At 36.6% G+C, this 19,825-nt stretch overlaps 1 protein-coding gene across 2 annotated transcripts in view; it reads right to left on the bottom strand.

Moving 5' to 3' along the window:
• PPP1R1C (protein phosphatase 1 regulatory inhibitor subunit 1C) overlaps positions 1–19,825 on the bottom strand; it is a 107,917-nt gene that overhangs the window by 48,690 nt on the left and 39,402 nt on the right. For both annotated transcript variants that reach the window (XR_011503093.1, XM_070508516.1), the window contains 2 exons: positions 3,512–3,549; positions 677–737 (listed from right to left, as the gene is read on the bottom strand). Coding sequence is in view for 1 of the 2 variants with exons in the window: in XM_070508516.1 (XP_070364617.1) it covers positions 677–737; positions 3,512–3,549 (99 nt within the window). In the remaining variant the exon portion in view is untranslated. The remainder of the gene's footprint in view (positions 1–676; positions 738–3,511; positions 3,550–19,825) is intronic.

The following is a 19,825-nucleotide window of genomic DNA, read 5'->3' as shown; positions in this document are numbered from 1 at the left end:
GAACATGAGCTACTGGATTCAACACACTGCCTCATGTCAGGAATGTTTTTGTGTGAGAAATAAAAGAAGCCTTCCCTGGAATTGATGTTGGTAAAAATTCTGATACATTTAGATGTTCTTTCAGTAGTTCCAATTTTAGGGGAAAATTCTGGGAAAATCTGAGCTAGCATTGCTAATTGTTATTTCAACAGCTGTTACATGTAGAGCTAATAGCTATTTGATTGGGTTTCTTAGAGCTGCTCCTGACTCAAGGCAGTGAGGCAACACTTTACATTAAATGTGCCCCAAATTCAAGTTATTCTATTTCGCTTAAGCCAGGAAAGAAATAACAATCATCTGCCAACACTGGCAAGAGTAATTAGGGATTCTGGAAAAATCTCTTCAAGGAAAATATGTGAGGAAGAGTAAAAGAAAAACCCTTGTCATTATTTTGGAAAATCTGAACTCCAGACTGAGATTCTGAGACATCTCTAGTCATTTCTTCTTCAACCACCTATTTACTCTTGATGAAACTAAATTTTAAATGGATAAAGTATTTTACTGAAAGACACATTACTATGTAGTAGAGCTGAGAGTGGATCTAGCTTATAATGAAGCATGTGGTCCTTGAGAACAGTGAGCCTGCCAGCCGTGAACTCAACACTCACGACAACCCAAAACAGTACCTGAACAGTACCTTTCATGGTGGGTGCTGTGTACACACTCTGCTTCCTTTGCTTAGGGGATGCATTCTGTGACTGTGGACAAACAGAAAAAAGCAAGTCTTATATTTGGACAAAAAGTACAATGCCATCAGCCTTGTGAGAGAAATAAACACTGTGTCATATTTCAAAGAGCTTTCTGATTTCCCCATCATGAAATAGAATGCTAATCAATGAGAAATTATATATATGTGTTCACTGATATCACAGTCTCAAGAGATATAAGAAGCTAGGGGGCTATTTTATCATACAACTTCATCCACTGAAGTTTTGAAATTATTTTCTCACTTAGTAACATGAGTTTATTTTTAAAAGAAAGAGAAAAAGAGACACTAATCCTTTCCATTTGAGAGAAAAGCATAAATGCCAGGACAAAATATACTCCAAATGCAATGTCCATGGGATGATTATACTCGTTCATAGATTGTTGAGTGGTTCCGGAGGAATAGTGAGGGTTCTTGGTAAGTAATACCAATCCATAACCGCTGGAATTGATGTGTCCAATCTAATGTCTTCATTTACTTTGAATTACAATGTTAAGATAATATTCTTTTTTATATTCAAAAGATAAGCCCTTTCCTAACAAAACTGCTATTTAGCATTCTTACCTAAGCACACTGAGTCAGGATTAATTTATTTAAGAAGACATTTTTGCATTAAAAATGATAAAAATAGGAACACAGGAACATATTTCAGGGTCAAAACCACAAATAGTAGTATGAACATCTCTCTCTCTGTCTCGGTTTTTCTCTTTGTCTCTCTCTCTATATATATATACACACACACACATATATATATATATGTGTGTGTGTGTATGCGTATATATGTTATTTATTTAGTAAAATAAATAATACATATGTGGTCAATACTCCAGTCAACTTATGTCAAAGACTCCTTTTTAATAATGTGTTGATTTATATTTCAGTCTGGCAAAGGTATGAGTTTTAGTGTCTGGAGCAATTTGTTTGTAAGGAAGATTGACCCTGAGCTAACATCCATTGCCAATCTTGCTCTTTTTGCTTGAGGAAGATGGTCCCTGAGCTAACATCTGTGCCAGTCTTCCTCTACTTTGTATATGGGATGCTGCCATAGCATGGCTTGATGAGCAGTGTGTAGGCCCACACCCAGGATCTGAACCTGCGAACTCCAGGCCACTGAAGCAGAGTGTGCGAACTTAACCGCTACTTCACCAGGCCAGCCCATGGAGCAATTATTTTGCTTCAAAAAGCTCAGGTATAAATAGTTATGAGTCACTTCAGGAGGATTGTTCTAGGCTTTCCATGTATATTAGGAAGAAAATAATGTACAAAGTATGAAAAAAACTAAAAACCATTTCATAAAGTTAAATGGAAATTGAGGAATCTTTCCTCATATGTACTAAAGCTTAATTGCCCTCGAACGTATCATCAAGATGTTGGTATTTACCAGACGCAAATACAATCTATTAAAAAGTGAAAAATTCAACAAAATAGTTGCCAAATCCATATCAACCCAGCAAATGGTACAAGCAAATTGCTCTAGAACAGAATGTTTTGGTACCCTCTATCACGCACAGGTGCAGGCAGGGCAGCTCTTCACTAACCTAAACCGTGGATGACTGATATCTCCTTGTACTTCGACTATGCTATACATATACATCCGGTCACTCAACTGATATTCAGTCGCGTCTGATTGATTTTGAGAAGCAATCACTTCTGGGATTTCTTTTATGTTTATTTCCATACATGTTCAAAAAATCAAGTAGAAAATTAATTTCAAGTAGAAAACTAATTCTACAGAAAAGTTTGTTCAGTAACATAGGGGTAAAACTTATTAAGTAATGAAAAATACTTTATATTCATTTAAGAGTTTAGTTTTCAAAGCATTTTCAACCCCAGTAAATTTTTAGAAAAGTCTTGAGAGAGACTTTTTAGTATTCTGTTCTTTCTACATTTTCCTCTGAGTGTTTCTATATGCCTGCTCATCGGCCATGGGAATTGACTATTAAATCTGCACACGTCCTACTCACTATTTGTTCCATTTCTGGGTGCAAGTTTACTCACTTCCTTATCTTCTATATATTCTACATTACCAGCTCTCCTAGCCTCCCCCGGTTCATATTTTCTATCTTAATTCCTACATGTATATGTGGAGACTCTGGCCTCAGGGTTTGCTCTTGGCTCCATTCCCCAGAAGACCCTTTATGAGGTGACTGTCCCCATCTTCTTGCTCCAGGATTCCAATATTGGCTGACCCCAGCCTGTGGTGGTCATATAGATCCAGCCACTCAATTACAATTATAAATACTTGTACCAGCCCGGTGGCGCAGCAGTTAAGTTTACATACTCCACTTTGGCGGCCTAGGGTTCATGGGTTTGTATCCCAGGTGCAGACCTATGCACAGCTTATTAAGCTATGCTGTGGCAGGCATCCCACATATAAAGTAGAGGACGATGGGCACAGATGTTAGCTAGGGGCCAATCTTCCTCAGCAAAAAGAGGAGGATTGGGGGCAGATGTTAGCTCATGGCTAATCCTCCTCAAAAAAAAAAGAAAAGAAAAGAAAATTATCAATACCATATCTTGCCTCTAAAGGCAATGGTTTATTTTAGAAGTTTTTTCAGGGGTTAGTATTTCATAGGTAGAGAAACAAGGGTAACCTAGAGGCAGAGATTTAATGACACCATTTTACTATTTATTCAGTCAGGAAAAGCAAACTAAATTGTTTTTAATCACAGTTACACTGATATCATATTTTGTATCACATCTAATCAAACTAATTGTGTTTTTAATTGATTTGAACACATTTATAGAAAATATAAGAAAACTTACTTCTGCTTGTGTGTTGGTCACCCTCTTCTCATCTATTTCTGCAAGAAAAGTGGATGTAATTTATTAGAAAGGTGACATTCTTCCTTATAATATACATATTAACATTTTCAATTACATAGATCAAAATGATTTAATAATTGCCTATGATTATGTAATATCCATGGCTTAGCATAATGGCTGATAGGGAAAGCAAGGGTAAAGGGGATGGTTTCCTTCTGAGACAACCTTCTTCCAAAGGTTTAAAAAAGGCAGTAAAATAAGCATCCCTCGGGGCCACCCGGAGGCATAGTGGTTAAGTTCACAAGCTCCTCTGTGGTGGCCTGGGGTTTGCAGGTTCAGATCCTGGGTGCCAACTCTGCACCGCTCATCAAGCCATGCTGTGGTGGCATCCCACATACAAAATAGAGGGAGCTGGGCACAGAGGTTAGCTCAGTGGCAATCTTCTTCAAGCAAAAAGAGGAAGGACAGGCAACAGATGTTAGGTCAGGGCCAATCTTCTTCCCTCCCACAAAAAAAAAAGTATCCCTCCTGAAATCCCAGACTGCCCACCTTCCAGCAGTCCAGAAAAGGGACCAGGGAAATGGCGCTTAGAACAGCTGCTGGTGTCATCAACCCCACAGTACCAAGGCATAAAAAACCTCCTCTTCTCATGGATTTTGCTGCCACTGGCTACTGCCCATAGCCTCTGTTGTATCTCCTCCAGCTTGCCGCTAAGCAGAACAAACTTCCCTTTCCACTCAGCCCAATCACTCTGACTCTGAGAGAGCAGCATCCTCTTTTCTATATATTTTTCTATATGTGAGCCCACAAATTAAATCTCAATAGATTTCAAAACATAGATATCATGAAAGTGTCTTCTCCAACCACAACAAGATAAAGTTGGAAACCAATAACAGAAGTAAAACTGTAAAATTCATAAATTTGTGGAAGTTAAACACTACACTCTTAACCAATGGATCAAAGGAAAAAATCATAAACACAATATTTGAAAGCTTAAGGAACACAGTGAAAGCAGTGCTAAGAGGAAAATTTATGGCGATAACCGCCCACATTAAAACATAAGAAAGATTTCAAATCAGCAACCTAACTTTACAACTTAAGGAAGAAGAGAAAAAGGAAGAAGCTAAATACAAATCTAAAGGCCTAAGAACCAAGGGGACCGATGGTACAAGTCCTGATTCAAGTCCGTTGGGCCTTCAGACTTGAACCAGGACTTACACCATCGGGCCCCCTGGTTCTCAGGACTTTGCATTTGGATTGGCGCTATACCATTGGTTTTCTTGGGCCTTTAGCTTGCAGATGACAGCTTGTGGAACTTCTCAGCCTTTGTTATCACAGGGTCAATCTCTTAGAGTAAATCTCTTTCTATATATCCTACTGGTTCTGTTTCTCTGAAGAACCCTGACTAATATAGTCATCAAAAACAAAGTCTAAGGAACTGTCATAGCCAAGAGGAACCCAAGGAGACACGATAACCAAATGTAACAGGGAATCCTGTTTGAGATTCTCGAACAGAAGAAGGGCATGGGGTAAAAACTAAGAAAATCTGAATAAACTATGGACTTCAGTTAATAATTATATGTTAATATTGAGTCATTAATTGTGACGATGTAACACTTTAATGGCTAATGTAATACATTATTAATAGGGGACCTCTGTTCTATTTTCATGTAAATCTAAAACTCGTCTAAAAAAAGTGTCTAGCAATAAAAACTTGAGGAAAAAAAAAAAGAAAAAGCACTAAACGCAAATAGAAATCACCCTGTGAATATGTTTTTGTTGTTACTGTCAGGATTCTCTATGTGATTTGAAGAACGCCATATAGTCATTATTAGAAAGCAGATAATGTAAGTGAAAAGAAGTTTAATAAAAAAATGTGTTATTAAAAACATACGTAATTTTTTAAAATGTTAACTGTAAAGAGATAGAGAAAAAAGGTGGAATTAAGGATATGAAGAAAAGATTTTAAAGTTCAATTAGCTGAAGCAAGCAAAGATATGTTAGTGGAAAAAACAAGGAGTGAAATGATTTTTAAACAAGTCCAATGATAATGAGAACTCTCTACTTTGATTTATTTACTGATTACACGTGGAAAGAGAAGGAACAAAGTATAAAAGAAAATACTAGCAGTACGATTTGATTATATATATCCTCCAGTTTGCTCATCCTGTGTGTTTGTTCCTCATTCTCAGAATGCTCCTTCCCTCATACAATACTACCATTCTTCTAAGTTCTGTTCAAATGGCATCTCCTCTGAGAAATCTTTCCCAGTTCATGCCTCCCTTACTCCCAATTGAAAGTCAGCTTCCTCTGCCCAATACCCATAGCACTTTCTCTATGCCAGTCTTATAATATTCATCGTTATATACCCTGTACTATGGTCATTAGTGTTTTTTCTCCATAATAACCTATAAAGGAATGAAGATTAGCCTCAATTTTCAATTCTTCCACAGCTCTTAGGATAGTAGCATAGTTGACACATAACAGCTTATCAAATAAACATTTTAATGCCTATGTTTCATAAAATAAGACCTTCTTTTTTCTGCTTCTCTATATTACAAAACACAATTGTAGTGAAGTTACTTACTCATACTAGGTGCTAAATAAATAGTTTTAACAAACAAGTATTTGGTTTGCAATCTTGTTAAGGCAAAGGACATGACTTCCGTTTCCTGAAATCAGCTTGCTAGGTCCAAGGCACTCAGATTCCTGTGCCATGGTGAAGGCTCTCAAATTCTTATAAATGTTGCCTAAGTGGTTCACAAATGAATCTTGGAGGAAAAACAAGGATATTTGACTTTGTTCTGTTGGATTCCAGAGGTTGAGAAGATATCTGAGGCAAGGACAATATATATCATAATAAGAGAAATTAAAAATAAGCGGAAGAGAAAGTAAAATTTAACGTATGTTTTTATAGATATCAGCCTCAGACAATATCTAAACCTATGGAAACACATGACTTATTCAGGATATTGGCTGCAGAAGAGCACTGACTCATATATAGAATGCTTTGGTAAAGAGAGAACCAATTTCTAGAATAATACCGAAAGATACAGACCTTCGATGAACTAAGATAACAGATTGACTTGAGTCTTTATTTTAGGCAGTTATTTTGGAAATGTGAGAGAAAAAGTCAGTTTAGTGGAAACTGGAGTACTTCCAATAAACAGAATGTTGTAAGTTCATGCTTTAAAGATTCCTCTGCTCAAAAGCAATAGTAACGGCAGATTAAATATAAAAAGAGATGACCAAAATGACGCAATCACAGTCAACAAGTAGTCAAAACATCTCTATGGACCATAACATGAGAAAAGCAAAATGCAATAATCAGGTAAGAAACCATGGCCTGAAAGCCTTTGGATCGAGAAGCAGGCAGAGTCAGCTGAGAGTTCTTATCCATGAGTAAAAGGATTGACTTCACGTGAAGGAAGCAACAAAAGCCAGGCTTGCTGATTAGAACTAAAGCGGGGCTCATGGTACCGATATTCAAATTCCTATAAATATTGCTTAAGTGGTTCAAAAGTGAATCTTAGAGGGAAAACAAGGATATAAGACTTTGCTCTGTTGGTTTCTAGAGATGGGCAAGGACAACATATATCATAAGAGAAATTAAAAATAAGTTGGCAGATAAAGTCAAATTTAATGTACGCAGGGTATATGCTATGCTGGGAAAAAGTGCTGATCCATGTAACCAGAGAGACAGGAGAAAATGGATAACTTGGGATAAGCCACCATGGACTCAGTGACCACATCTGCTCCATTTCTAATATCACCATGGACCAGGAGTCCTGGGGTCCAAATTAAGACCTGATTCTAGATTAAAACTGTGTAGTGTTGAATGGAGAAAGACTCAAGAACATTAACAAGGAAAGGTAAGCATAGAAGGGGAAATTCTCTTCATTCTGTGTTGAAAATTAAAATCTCAAAACACAAGAAGAAAAGGAACGTTTAAGAATTATTGCCAGGGGCCAGCCCGGTGGCATATCGGTTAAGTTCACATGTTCCGCTTTGGAGGCCTGGGGTTCGCCGGTTCAGATCCCGGGTGCAGACGTGGCACCGCTTGGCAAGCCATGCTGTGGTAGGTGTCCCACATATAAAGTAGAGGAAGATGGCCACGGATGTTAGCTCAGGGCCAGTCTTCCTCAGCAAAAAGAGGAGGATTGGCAGCAGATGTTAGCTCAGGCGGTAGATGTTGGCTAATCTTCCTCAAAAAAAAAAGAATTAGTGCCAAAAAAGCAATTGGAAGGTGAATTCCCTCCAGATGAAATGAAAACTTCAGAGCAACTAGAAAATGTCTTTAATATTTGGTACCCACAAAGAGAGATAGCATATCCATTTTTTAAAAATCAGGAAATGTTGAAACAAAATTAGCTACAGTGAAACAAGAACAGGTGGATATAAAAAGAAACAATTAGAAATATAAAATTTAATCATGGAAATAAAAAACTCAATAGAGATGAAAATCTCCAGGGTGGGCACATATAGCTTAAAAACCTTGAGCATTATATGTAAAACAAACATAAGGAGACTCAAAAAGGCAGAGAGAAGAAAGCAGACCAGGACCTTTGATCTGAGAGACATCACAGCAGCAAGTTCTCTAGGTTTCCTTCTGACTTTTATATCCTTGACTGGATGCTGGAGAAGCTGGCAATCCAGAAATGCAAATAGCAACAGACAAGAAAAAACAAGCTCCCAAGAAAGCCTACTTTCTCTAATCAAACGATCAGGAGAGGGACACCTACTTTCTAAAACACAGAAAACTTTTATACCTTAACTGCTCTTCTTCCTTCCAGTTTGTGGAAGCCAAATGAGAAGGTGGCACTTTCACAACTATCTAGTGGCAATGAGGCAGCCAGAGAGAAATGACACCTTACAAATAGGGAAAAGCGATTTGAATAACAGCAATTTTTCATTAGATCCATGAAGCCCAGGAGGAAGTGGCACAACATTTTTTAAGTGCTGAACAAAACTGTCAGCTTTGCAATTACATATCCAGTGAAGTTATGCTTCAAGAATGAAGGGGAGATAAAGATAACATTAGATGAAGGAAAACTAAGAGAATTTGTCACTAGCAGACCTATCCTAAAAGAATGGCTTAAGGAAGTTTTCTAATCAGAGGGGAAATGACTTAAAAAGAAATCTTGCGGGCCAGCCTGGTGGCATAGTGGTTAAGTTTGTGCACTCTGCTTTGGCAGCCCAGGGTTCACGGGTTTAGATACCAGGGACAGACCTACACACCACTCATCAAGCCATGCTGTGGCAGTATTCCATGTACAAAATAGAGGAATATTGGCATGGATGTTAGTTCAGGGAAAATCTTCCTCCTGCAAAAAAAAGAGGAAAATTGGCAACAATGTTAGCTTGGGGCCAATATTCCTCACCAAGAAACAAAAGTAATCTTGGAACATCAGCAAGAATGATGGAAAGAGAAAACATATGGGTAAATATCATAGACTTTGCTTCTCATCTTGAGTTTTCTACATTATAGTTGATGACTGATAGAAAAATTTTAATGTTGCCTGATACGGTTCTCAATGTAGAGGAAATACTTTAAAAAATCATATTATAAATGAGAGAAAGTAAAGAGACTTAAAGGAGGATAAAGTTTCTATACTTCACTCAAAGTAATAAAATGTTAGTACCAGGGGACTGTGATAAATTTTATATATGTAATAAAGCATTCACTAAATAATCTGTAGAAGAAGATACATTTACAAACATAATAGATAAATCAAAATGGAATTATAAAAAATGTTCAAGTAACCTACAGGAAGGTAGAAAAAAGAAAACAGAAACAAAAAAACAGAAAAGCCAGAAAAAAAAACTATACTGGCAGACTTAGGCCCTAACATATGAGTAATTATGTTAAATACAATTGACCTAAATACACTAATTAAAAGACAGAGATTGGCACAGTGGATAAAAACCAAAATGACTTAATTATACACAAGGGCAATATGCTGAATGAACAAAAGTAAATCTCAAAAGGTCACATACTATGTAATTCAACTTGCATCACATTATTGAATGATGAAATTATAGAGATGGAGAAGAGATAAGTTGTTGCTAGGCATTAGGGTTGGTAGGAGACAAAGGGGTGGATATCACTATAAAGTAGAGCAAGAGGGAGATCTTTGTGGTCATGAGGTAGTTCTGTTTTTTTATTTCAATGGTAGGTTCAAGAATCTACACATGATAAAATAGCATAGAACTATAAACATACATGGCAGCAATGTCAATTTCATGGTTTTATTATGGTACTGTAGTTACATAAGATGTTACCATTGGGAGAAACTAGGTAAAAGGAAGCCTGTTTTGCATGATTCCAAAATAACTTCTATTTCTTCTCTATTCTAAATTTTGCAGGAGTATTAAAAATGGGAAACATCACATTTTATTTAGGATTCAAACACGTGACTTTTTTCCAGTTCACTCATTTGGGAGCTGGTCTAACTAGCTGATAGGAATTTAGTCTATTTTAGTCAACAAATTATAATCATATATGCTTGTTATATAATCATATAATAATTTTACTTTACTGAAAATATTAGAACACATTAAGAAAAACTTCATATTTTGTGATTTCAGTTAATTTTACACCAAATGACCAAAACAGAAATATTAATCCCAAAATGCATTGGATAATTTCCTTTCCTCAATTTACAGAATGGCAGGTTGAAGCAACGAAGTGGCCCTCTACTGTGTTGTTGCAATGATATCACATTTGTCTTACTGTTGGGAGGGGAGTGTCAAAGGAGAAGGCAGTGTGGCCAATCATAAACCAGTCCAGTAGAATTCACGAAAGTAGGATTGAATTTCACAAAACCACCATCATTGTGTGTGATGACAAGTCACAGAAAAGAAATCAGCTTGATTATTGCATTTATCAAGGCATGCCTTTGGCATTGTCCAAACATAACTATTAGCTGATAGGATTAGAGGCAAGTATATCTGGTCTAACAAGAGGAAGGAAATTAAGATTTCCCTACATTCTTTTCTTTCCATGGAGGAGACTATTGGTTTGTTTTCATTAATACTTATTTTATCTGATCACTTTGGCATGGAGCCAAGACTGGTCACCTAAAGATGTGTAAAATGTTATTACAAATATCACTTTTAAACTGTTTTTGTGGTCAATGGCACTCATTTGAACCAATTTGTCCACCTCATCATTTAACTGTAGTGGGATAGATTCTGTGTATGTAGTTTTTCTTCCTTGCAGCATTGTGACAAAAACCATCTAATCACTACCAAAGGAAAGTTCAAAAACGAACATTGGAACGGCCTCTTTTAAATATCTCTTTGCCTTCTACATTGAGGTTTCTATTGGATTATTCCTTTGTAGATATACGTGAGATTTTTACCTACTTCCTTCATGCTCTAACTAGTATATATTAAAGCCTATATAAAGAAATGCTTATAAAGTCAAGTGAAACAAATTCCAAAATGTAGAGAAATTTTGTATGTGGAACACCTAATATTCTAGTTGACCAACACACGAAGACAGCACCAACCTCTCTGCTGTGTAGGCTCAATTCATATGATAAATTGACTGCTTATGTCACATTAACAAAAACCTGATTGAAAACTGATTCAAGGTTGCTTAATTTCCTGCCTATTAAATTTTTTTATTGTGGGAGGAATTAAGCATTCAATCCATTAACTTATAGAAATTTCCATAATTTTTACATTTTTACTAATAACTGAAAGAATTATTGCCTCGATCCCATATTAAGCAACATAAGACAGTGGCTCTGCAGACAGATCCTTCTCAAGACAGTGATTGCAAGAGGACAGGACATTGACTATTTTACACCTAAAGTGTAATTATTCAAAACCTCTCCTTAAAATCAATCCTGGGAAAAAATTAAGACTAATTTCCTGAATTACTTTAAACTATAAAGAAAAAAAAGGTAAAATTTTTATTTCTATTGCAAAATTTTTGTTAGGTACAGTGTCATTAAATACTTTTTCTACCAATTTATCATTAAAAAATGACCAATCTACAATTGACGTTTTACAATTTTTTCAAAAATATAAGAAAAATATATAGCATGAATCATTCTACTATTACATTTTAAAAAGAGCTTTATAAAATATTAACCATCCATCTCCACTAAATCTAAAACATCTCATATACATATTTATATCCCAAAGCAAATAGTTTAAGTATATTTGAAGAGTGAGAATACATGTGAAGAGGTCATTATTTAGCCAGCAACATTCACTCCTATATGCTAGTCAAGTTTTTTATTAAAAAACATTTTCTAAGTGTTTTCTAAGGCAGCGAGACGCATCCAGCATAGCTGTAAGAATTCCATGTGCTTTCACACCAAAGTTTGGATTGAAAAGTAGAGGCCATGTAAGTTTGTGAAGCATGGTGACAAAATAATAATTTCTTGGATGATTTTTATTCTTTTTAAATGTTAATCAATGGAAATACTGCAAATGATGAGGTGGTGCTATATGGTTACCAAGGAAAACCAGGACTACTCCTTATGAATATTACGACTCTCCCTATCTAGCTCTGCACTGAAAAAGGCCCTCATTAAGGCACAATAATCCAGCTGCCGTATGACATAGTAAGTATTGATTCCTCACCTCTTCATGTCCCCTCATCCACTAACTAAAGAGAAAACACTACAATATCAAAACCCTTACCCACTAGGCAGCATCTAAATTAGTTTTTCTTCCCTCAGGAGACACTAATAACACATTTCGTACAGAAAATGTTAACAAAATTGCAGAAAAATTCTCAACCATGCGCATATTCTTTCCCCATTTCTTTTTCCACCCTGTTGAGCTGGTGCTTGAAACAACTGCTGCATCTTCCCCATCCATTTCCTCAGTAACCTTCACAGTATTCAGGCGAGAAGAGGCTGTTTTCACAGCCAGGCTGTGTGTTTTGCTGGATTATGAAAGGCTTAGCTTGTGGTTTTGTTTTTGTTTAAAAGCAGAATGTACTCTCTTCTCTATAGGAAGCTTCTCTGAAATATTGAGAGAATGCTTTTAATTCTCTTCTTTTATTTATTTATTTTTTTTTAAAGATTTTATTTTTTTCCTTTTTATCCCCAAAGCCCCCCAGTACACAGTTGTATATTCTTCGTTGCAGGTCCTGCTAGTTGTGGCATGTGGGACACCGCCTCAGCGTGGCTCGATGAGCAGTGTCATGTCCGCGCCCAGGACACGAACCAATGAAACACTGGGCCGCCTGCAGCAGAGCACACCAACTTCACCACTAGGCCACGGGGCCAGCCCCATTGATTCTCTTCTTTTTAAAGTTAGTCAAGAGAAAATGTTTTACTGTTACAATACAACCTGGTTGAAACTACAGTCAGACGTGTTCTGGGACTCAGACTTTATTTAGGAAATGTATGCAAAGCACACTCAAACTGATAAATGAAGTGGAGTAAATCTTCTACTTTAAATTTTTCTCCTTCGAAATTTCCTCTCAGCTTTGCAGTTGTTTTGCACTCCAGTTTATTATGAAAATATCAGCACTGGTTTATGGATGACAGGTGGATAGATATAACCAAATGAGACAAGATTAGCATTTATCTTGACAAGAGTCTAGGAGAATAAAATAATTAAGCAAGGCTATGGGATCAATGCATGACTTATTGCCAGAGTGTGACACTATGATCAGAGAACCAGGTTAAGGTGGCATCTGAGCAGGTAGGCCCAAGGTGCTGTTCAGTTAACACACGCGCAAGCAGAGGCATGTGGAGTAAATGGTAGAGGCAGCAATTTTGTATCCAAAACCCCAAACAGAACAAAATCAGCAGGTGGAATGGGGCTCTGAGAAGCAATTCAGTCCTGAAGACCAGAATTAGGATTTCAAGGTACAGTGCGAGCAGGCGGGGTCATATGAATAGACAGTAAAGACCAGCTTTCCTGAAATCAAGCAGGAAGACCAAGCACACGGTCACTGAGAGCCTGCTGTGAAAGAACAGCTACTACAAATCTGACTGGTAGAAATCACACAGACGGTCACGGAGCTAAGAAAGTAAACAGAAAAAGAAAATCCTGCCCTAATATTAAATGTTGAGGTTTTACCTGGGATAGTATGGACCAGTTCACAGCAGGCTGATGATACCACTTACCAGAACTAGAAAAGCAGGATAAGTTACAGAAGGCATCAAGGCCTGCAGAAGGAAAGAAAACTACAGAGACCAGAGACACTGCAGACGGAGAGGCTGACAAGTCATATCTGGCCCCTGGCGGAGGGCCACTGAAGGAGAAGAGAGAATCCAGAAGAGAATTTGGTGATGATGTGGAACTAGAGCAACCAAATTGAAGACAGGAATGGCTTCAAACATATAACTTGTCTCCCCGATAAGATGTTTGAGAGATTCTGAAGCTGTCCAGGGTGGATGAATAAGCAGTTAGAAAACCTCTTAAAAGCAAAACGTAAATTCCAAAGAAACAAAGACTTGCAGACTCTTAATTGAAAGCACTAGAAGCGATACAAGACATAGGTAAACTGAATCACAGCGAAACCGAAATCTGGCCTCACCCTGGGATAGTTGGTGATCGGATTAAGTGATCAGTCCCCTGCTCTGTCCACCTTGCAGAGGAAGAAGTGAACTCTTTAAACACGTCTAAAAATACGTTTTAAGTGTTTCAGAGCCTCTAAAGTTTCCTAACCACAAATGTCCAGAATTCAATAAAAATTAAAAAACACAAAAAGATAGGACTGATAACTAAGAGAAATTAGAAACAGATTCACAGCTGATTCAGATATTGAAGTTAGCAGTCAAAGACTATAACCAATATGTTCAAAAAAATAAAGGGAAACATTAACAAAATAGATTTAGAGATAAATAAGTAACAGAGAAATAGAATCCATGAAAAGAAACAACTTGATGAACTTCAACAGACATTAACTTAATTTAAGAATCCAATGGATGGCTTTAAGGGCATATTGAACCTAGCAGATGACACAAACAAGTTAATGAACTGGGAGACCGGTCAGTAGAATTCTACAAACTGAAGTACACAGAGAAAAAGTGAAGGAAAAAATAGAACAGACACTTGCGACACAGTCAAAGGTGTAAAATAAGGGTAATTGGAGTCCCAGAAGTAGAAAAGAGAGAGAATGGCCAAGAATTCAAAAACAAAAACAAGACACCAGATGACACAGATCCAAGATGTTTAGCAACTCCAAACAGGCACAGGAGGGGAAAAAAAATGGAGAAAAAGAAAGGGAAAAAAAATCACATATAGGCATATCACAGCAAAACTTCTGAAGGCCAAAGACAAAAGAGAAAATCCTAAAAGCAGCCAATTGAAAAGATTTGTCTTCAAAAAGCAATAATAAGATGGACTAAAACAACTGAATCCAGAATACAATGACATAACATTTAAAGTACCCAAAGAAAATATCTGTCAGCCGAGAATTCTTCAGGCAGTGAAACTATCCTTCCAAAATGAAGATGAAGTAACAATCATACCTGCTCTAAGACACAAGCTATTTTTAAATATATTTCTTTCTTTGGGTCAAAACTGAGGTAGTAATGTTCCTTGTCTAATTTCTAATTTTAAAATATTGACTCATGCCTCTTTTAAGATGTGTTCTTTATATGTTTCCTTCTTTTAGGTAACAAGTGAACTTGTAAGGCACCTTGTCTAGATTCTGATTTAAAAATTCTGTTTCTAGTCTTTTCTCTTCATCAGTGTAAATCTTCTCTTGACCCATCCACAAGGGCTGTATGTAGTGACTAGCCCAAAAAAGTTCTCTCTCAAGGACAGAGAGAAAGTCTATTCCTCAGGGCCACAGACAGAGTAGAACCACAGGTGGAAGCCAGACATGCACAGTGCTGGACCAGAGTACATTTCATAATCAGCTGATAACTCTAATTTCCCTTTGAATGTGATAATGGCAGTATAGTTCCTGAAATATTTCTGATAAGAGAAGTTTGTTGTAACTTTACTTTCATAACACCATTAAGGAGGCTAAGCATACCTTTCAGTTATGTGTTCCACTCCTCTGTTTAATAAATGGGGTTATCTACCTGGGCAGAAAACTGAGATAATATCCTAAATCCTTAGTATATTTTCACTCAGCTTTTTAAAAAACTTTTCTAGCAATTCTTTGTGGGAAAAAATTAATTCTGTTATATAGAAGAATAACAACAGAGAAAAGCAATTCATAGTCCTCTTTTTGAGGTGCCCTAGAGATTAAATCACAAGGATATGGGTGCCATCTTTAACAGTCTCTAAAGGAATTTACCATCAGATCTCCAAAGACAGCAGTGAAATCTAAACTATCACATTTCAGCTGATTTTCTGTTTTTGTATCTAACATATTTGAAGGTAGAACATCTTTCTTTCCAGAGACCATTGGATTACAACTATTGACAAGATCATCTATGGTTGGGCAATATGGGGTGAAGGGAGAGGTAAGCAGAGTCAAGGACAAAATTTCCATAGGGGGCTTTAGGTCTACTAGTTCAAGAACAACCGCTGACCTACGGACCTTCGGAAGAGAATAAGAGTAAATCAAATACAAGTGAAAGAAATTGCTGTGCGCAGCTCAGCTCTTCATTTTGCATGTAAATTTGTCATTTCCTTGTGGTTTTAGCATTCTAGCATAGAATCAGTCAGTTGAAAGTGCCAGAGAAATCTATCATGTATTTTCTTACATATAGTAGAGGACTAGAATACTCAAGCTTTATTTTTAGTAGGGCTATGCAAAATCTCTTAAGGGCAGCTGTGGCGAAGCCTCTCTTTCTGACTTATTCTCAAACTCTCCACTTTGCAAAATGAGCTCTAAGCCATCAGCTTTTTTGCTCAAAGCCTGCTGGGCTCTGTTGGAGGCCTATCATTTGAGGCTGTGAGTTAAGCCACTAGGCAGTGCTTTCATCTGTGTTTTTCTTTGAGCTCTTACATCCAGTCAAAACTGGGGCCCAAAGTGAAACCACCAGAGCAATGAATTTATATGCACTGGAAAGGGGACGTGGGGAAAAGAAGCAAACGGTGGGAATAGCTTCACCCTCTTGTGCCAAGAGTCACACAGCTGCATTTTTCTTTCAATATTTTTTATAGCTTTCCACTTTTACTTGATGAAAAGTAGGGACATAACCTCATTACCAAATAGACTTTTATCTCTCAGAGCCCCCTACAAAATGGTTCATTTTAGTGGCAGTCAATAAGAACCAGGTACAAAGTATTCTATGTGGAAATAGTGAAGGAGAAGACAAGGAAAACACAAGATGGATCATGTTCGTTTATTAAGAAAAAACTCTCAACCAGTAATTGTCTTGTGATAGAGTTTAGAAATCTTCCAGACTACCTTTAAGCTTATATTTCATAATTTCTGAGTCCACTTCCAAACATAGTAAAAGAAGAACAGAAAAATCAGATCATTTAAAACCTCAAGAGTCTGCTTTTCATTAGTATTCTCCATTTTTATAAACTAAGTGTCTCTTAGAAAACATATTTTATCCTACCACAGAACCAGTTTATATGAGGGCCAAAGAACTGTTGCATCATCTTATCAGTTGTGACTTTCAATCATTGGTAAGTTTTTCTGCCTGTTTGGAATGTGGATTTCCAACGTTTGCTCCAGGAAAATAAACTAAACTGATTCATTTAGTGCATGGATTTTCTTTTGGGATGATGTCAGATTAAACAGCCACACATATTCCAGTAATTCTTTTTTTTTTTTAAACATTGGCACCTGAGCTAACAACTGTTGCCAATCTTTTTTTTTTTCTGCTTTTTCTCCCCAAATCCCCCCAGTATATAGTTGTATATTTTTTTAGTTGTAGGTCCTTGTAGTTGTGGCAAGTGGGACACCACCTCAACATGGCCTGATGAGCGGTGCCATGTCCCATGTCCGTGCCCAGGATCCAAACCGGTGAAACCCCGGGCCGCCGAAGAGGAGCGCGCGAACTTAACCACTCAGCCACAGGGGTGGCACCCCAGTAATTCTAACTTTAAAATATCTCATCTCCTTTTCTTAGAACTACCTAGAGAACTGGTTAGGAATCATACTTTTTATGTCAATTTTATAGATTTAGTTTAGAATAATTATCAGATGTTTCAGGCAATGTACACAATCAGGTAATTATTTAATGAGCATTTATTATCTTTCCAATAGTGTGCTCTATGGCATTTTACCTAATAACCTAATTCCTTTAATAATTAGGATTTGAATAATTTAGGTTTAAGACACTAAATTTAAGACACTAAAATTTCATTATCCTGTCATGTAGAATATCACAAAGATATTGTTAGCAGAGTCTCCAAATGAAGTCCCATAACCAGGTGTCTTATGAGAAAGAGTAGGGAAAATGATTGAGGAGAGCATAAGAAAATTATTCAGAGGTTGATCGTTTGAATGGTGATGATGGGGAATTCTGAGAACACCTGCCTTAGAGCTGGGTCTGAGAGGCATCAGAGTTAGAATAGAGTTAGCTGCTTACCAATATTTGAAATATTTAGTGCTCTTTCTACTACATAGAACATTTTCTCTTTTTTCACACTGGCTGCTAAAATTGACATTGACTTATTAAATCTGCTTTGCAACTTGCATCAGTCAGCCAAGGAAAATGTAGAGGTTTCCATTTCTAAAAAAGCATACTGGAACATAAAAGTAAACTTCTACAATGTTTCTTTATATTTCATAAATTTAATTACGTGACACGATTGTTCAACTTGAAGTTATGATCAATGTATCTCGAATTTGAATTGCTAGTACATAATTTTTGAAGACCCTTTGGGGGCTACAGTTCATGCATAAAAATTGGGAAGCAAAGCTAAACTGAAAATTAGGTTTCAATGTATTCTTATGAAGCCAAACATAAGCAGACGTTTGACAATTGGGGAGTTTATGTTGATCAAAGTGCTAAACTAAAGGATTTCTTGCTTATGTCAGATTCTTATTTTTTAATCGTGCTATTTGATATCCTGTTTGAAAAACAATTTAATTTTTTCCAAATCCTTTTGTATTTTTGATTGTGTAGACATACACCGTTGTGAATTTCAAAATAATTTTGTGAGTGACTCTATTATGAGTAAACCATTGGAAAATGACATAAAATAAAGCAACAATCTCCTTTTAACTAGAATCCTCTATAACAAGAGGCAAACTTCCCTTTTTTAGCTATAGATGGAAGGTATCTTTTTAAAGTCACAAGTTGTCACTCTATACATTAAATACATGTGGATACCTATAGACAACATGGTGATATTTTCATGACTTAACCAACTAAAGGCATCCTATCACTGATGATAAATGTGTTTTTGTCAGTAATGGAGAGAAAGGTCAGTTGAACTATATCATTAAATCCTACTCCACTTTACATAACTTTTTGTAGACTTGAAAAATATAGAAGTTAGCTTTTGTCATTAGGCCATCTGCAAATCTTTACTTCACATTCTAAGTAATATTTCTCAAAAAGATGATGCTTTATTCATTCAGTTTTAAAGATTGAAGAATTAAATATCTGTGTAATCAGGTTATTTTTCCAACTCTTGGCATTCTATCTGTCCTGGGAATCTTAACCTTCATGCACTTTCTCAATTTTCTTGAAGATTTCTAAGAAACAATGATTACTTATAGTAGATATTTGGGAGAACGATCAAAGGATAAAGTACTGTATGAAATACTAATTCAATATGTTTCACACCAAGTTCAGATAGGAAACAGATAAAAAGTTGTGTGTGTGCATCAGGAGGGAAAATAGTTCGTATTTTTACATCTTAAAATTAAAGCATTTTTTTCTATGAATAATGAGGAAAATTAAGTGAAAACATGTATCTGTTTTGTATGTAAGACTGTCACCATGGATCTAAAATGCATCCCATATTTTAACAACAATTGTATATATAATACATCTTGGGCATCCTGCTAGGAACTGGGGTCCAGCCCTCCTAGAAAGATTAAACTTCATTGAAAAAGGCAGTTAAAGAAACAACCACAATATAGTGTGATAAGGGCTGTAACAGACTAGACACAAGGCATGGTAGAATAGCATGTCAAGGGCATTGAACTAAGCCCTAGCAGGGCCAGAAAAGGCTTCTTGGAGGAAAGGACACCTAAGTTGACATGGCCAGCAAAGGTAGGTGGGATAGGGAAATTTGACAGCACGAGGAAGTTGGGTGGGGTAGGACTGGGGAGGAGAAGAGATTTTAATCAGAAGAAACAGCTTGTGAGAATGTCCCTGAGGTGTGAGAGAGCAGGACAATTTTTTAGAAATTGAAAAAAACTCAAATATTTGAGCCATAGAATGCCAGTGGTGAGTTCAGAGACAAGAGGTTGAGGACTTAAGAAGGAGTTGGGTAATTTAGGGCTTTGTAACTATGTTG

This window comes from Equus asinus, chromosome 4 (genome assembly GCF_041296235.1).
Source record: "Equus asinus isolate D_3611 breed Donkey chromosome 4, EquAss-T2T_v2, whole genome shotgun sequence".
NCBI classification, from domain to species: Eukaryota; Metazoa; Chordata; class Mammalia; order Perissodactyla; family Equidae; genus Equus; species Equus asinus.
This window is presented reverse-complemented; position numbering and strand designations above follow the sequence as displayed.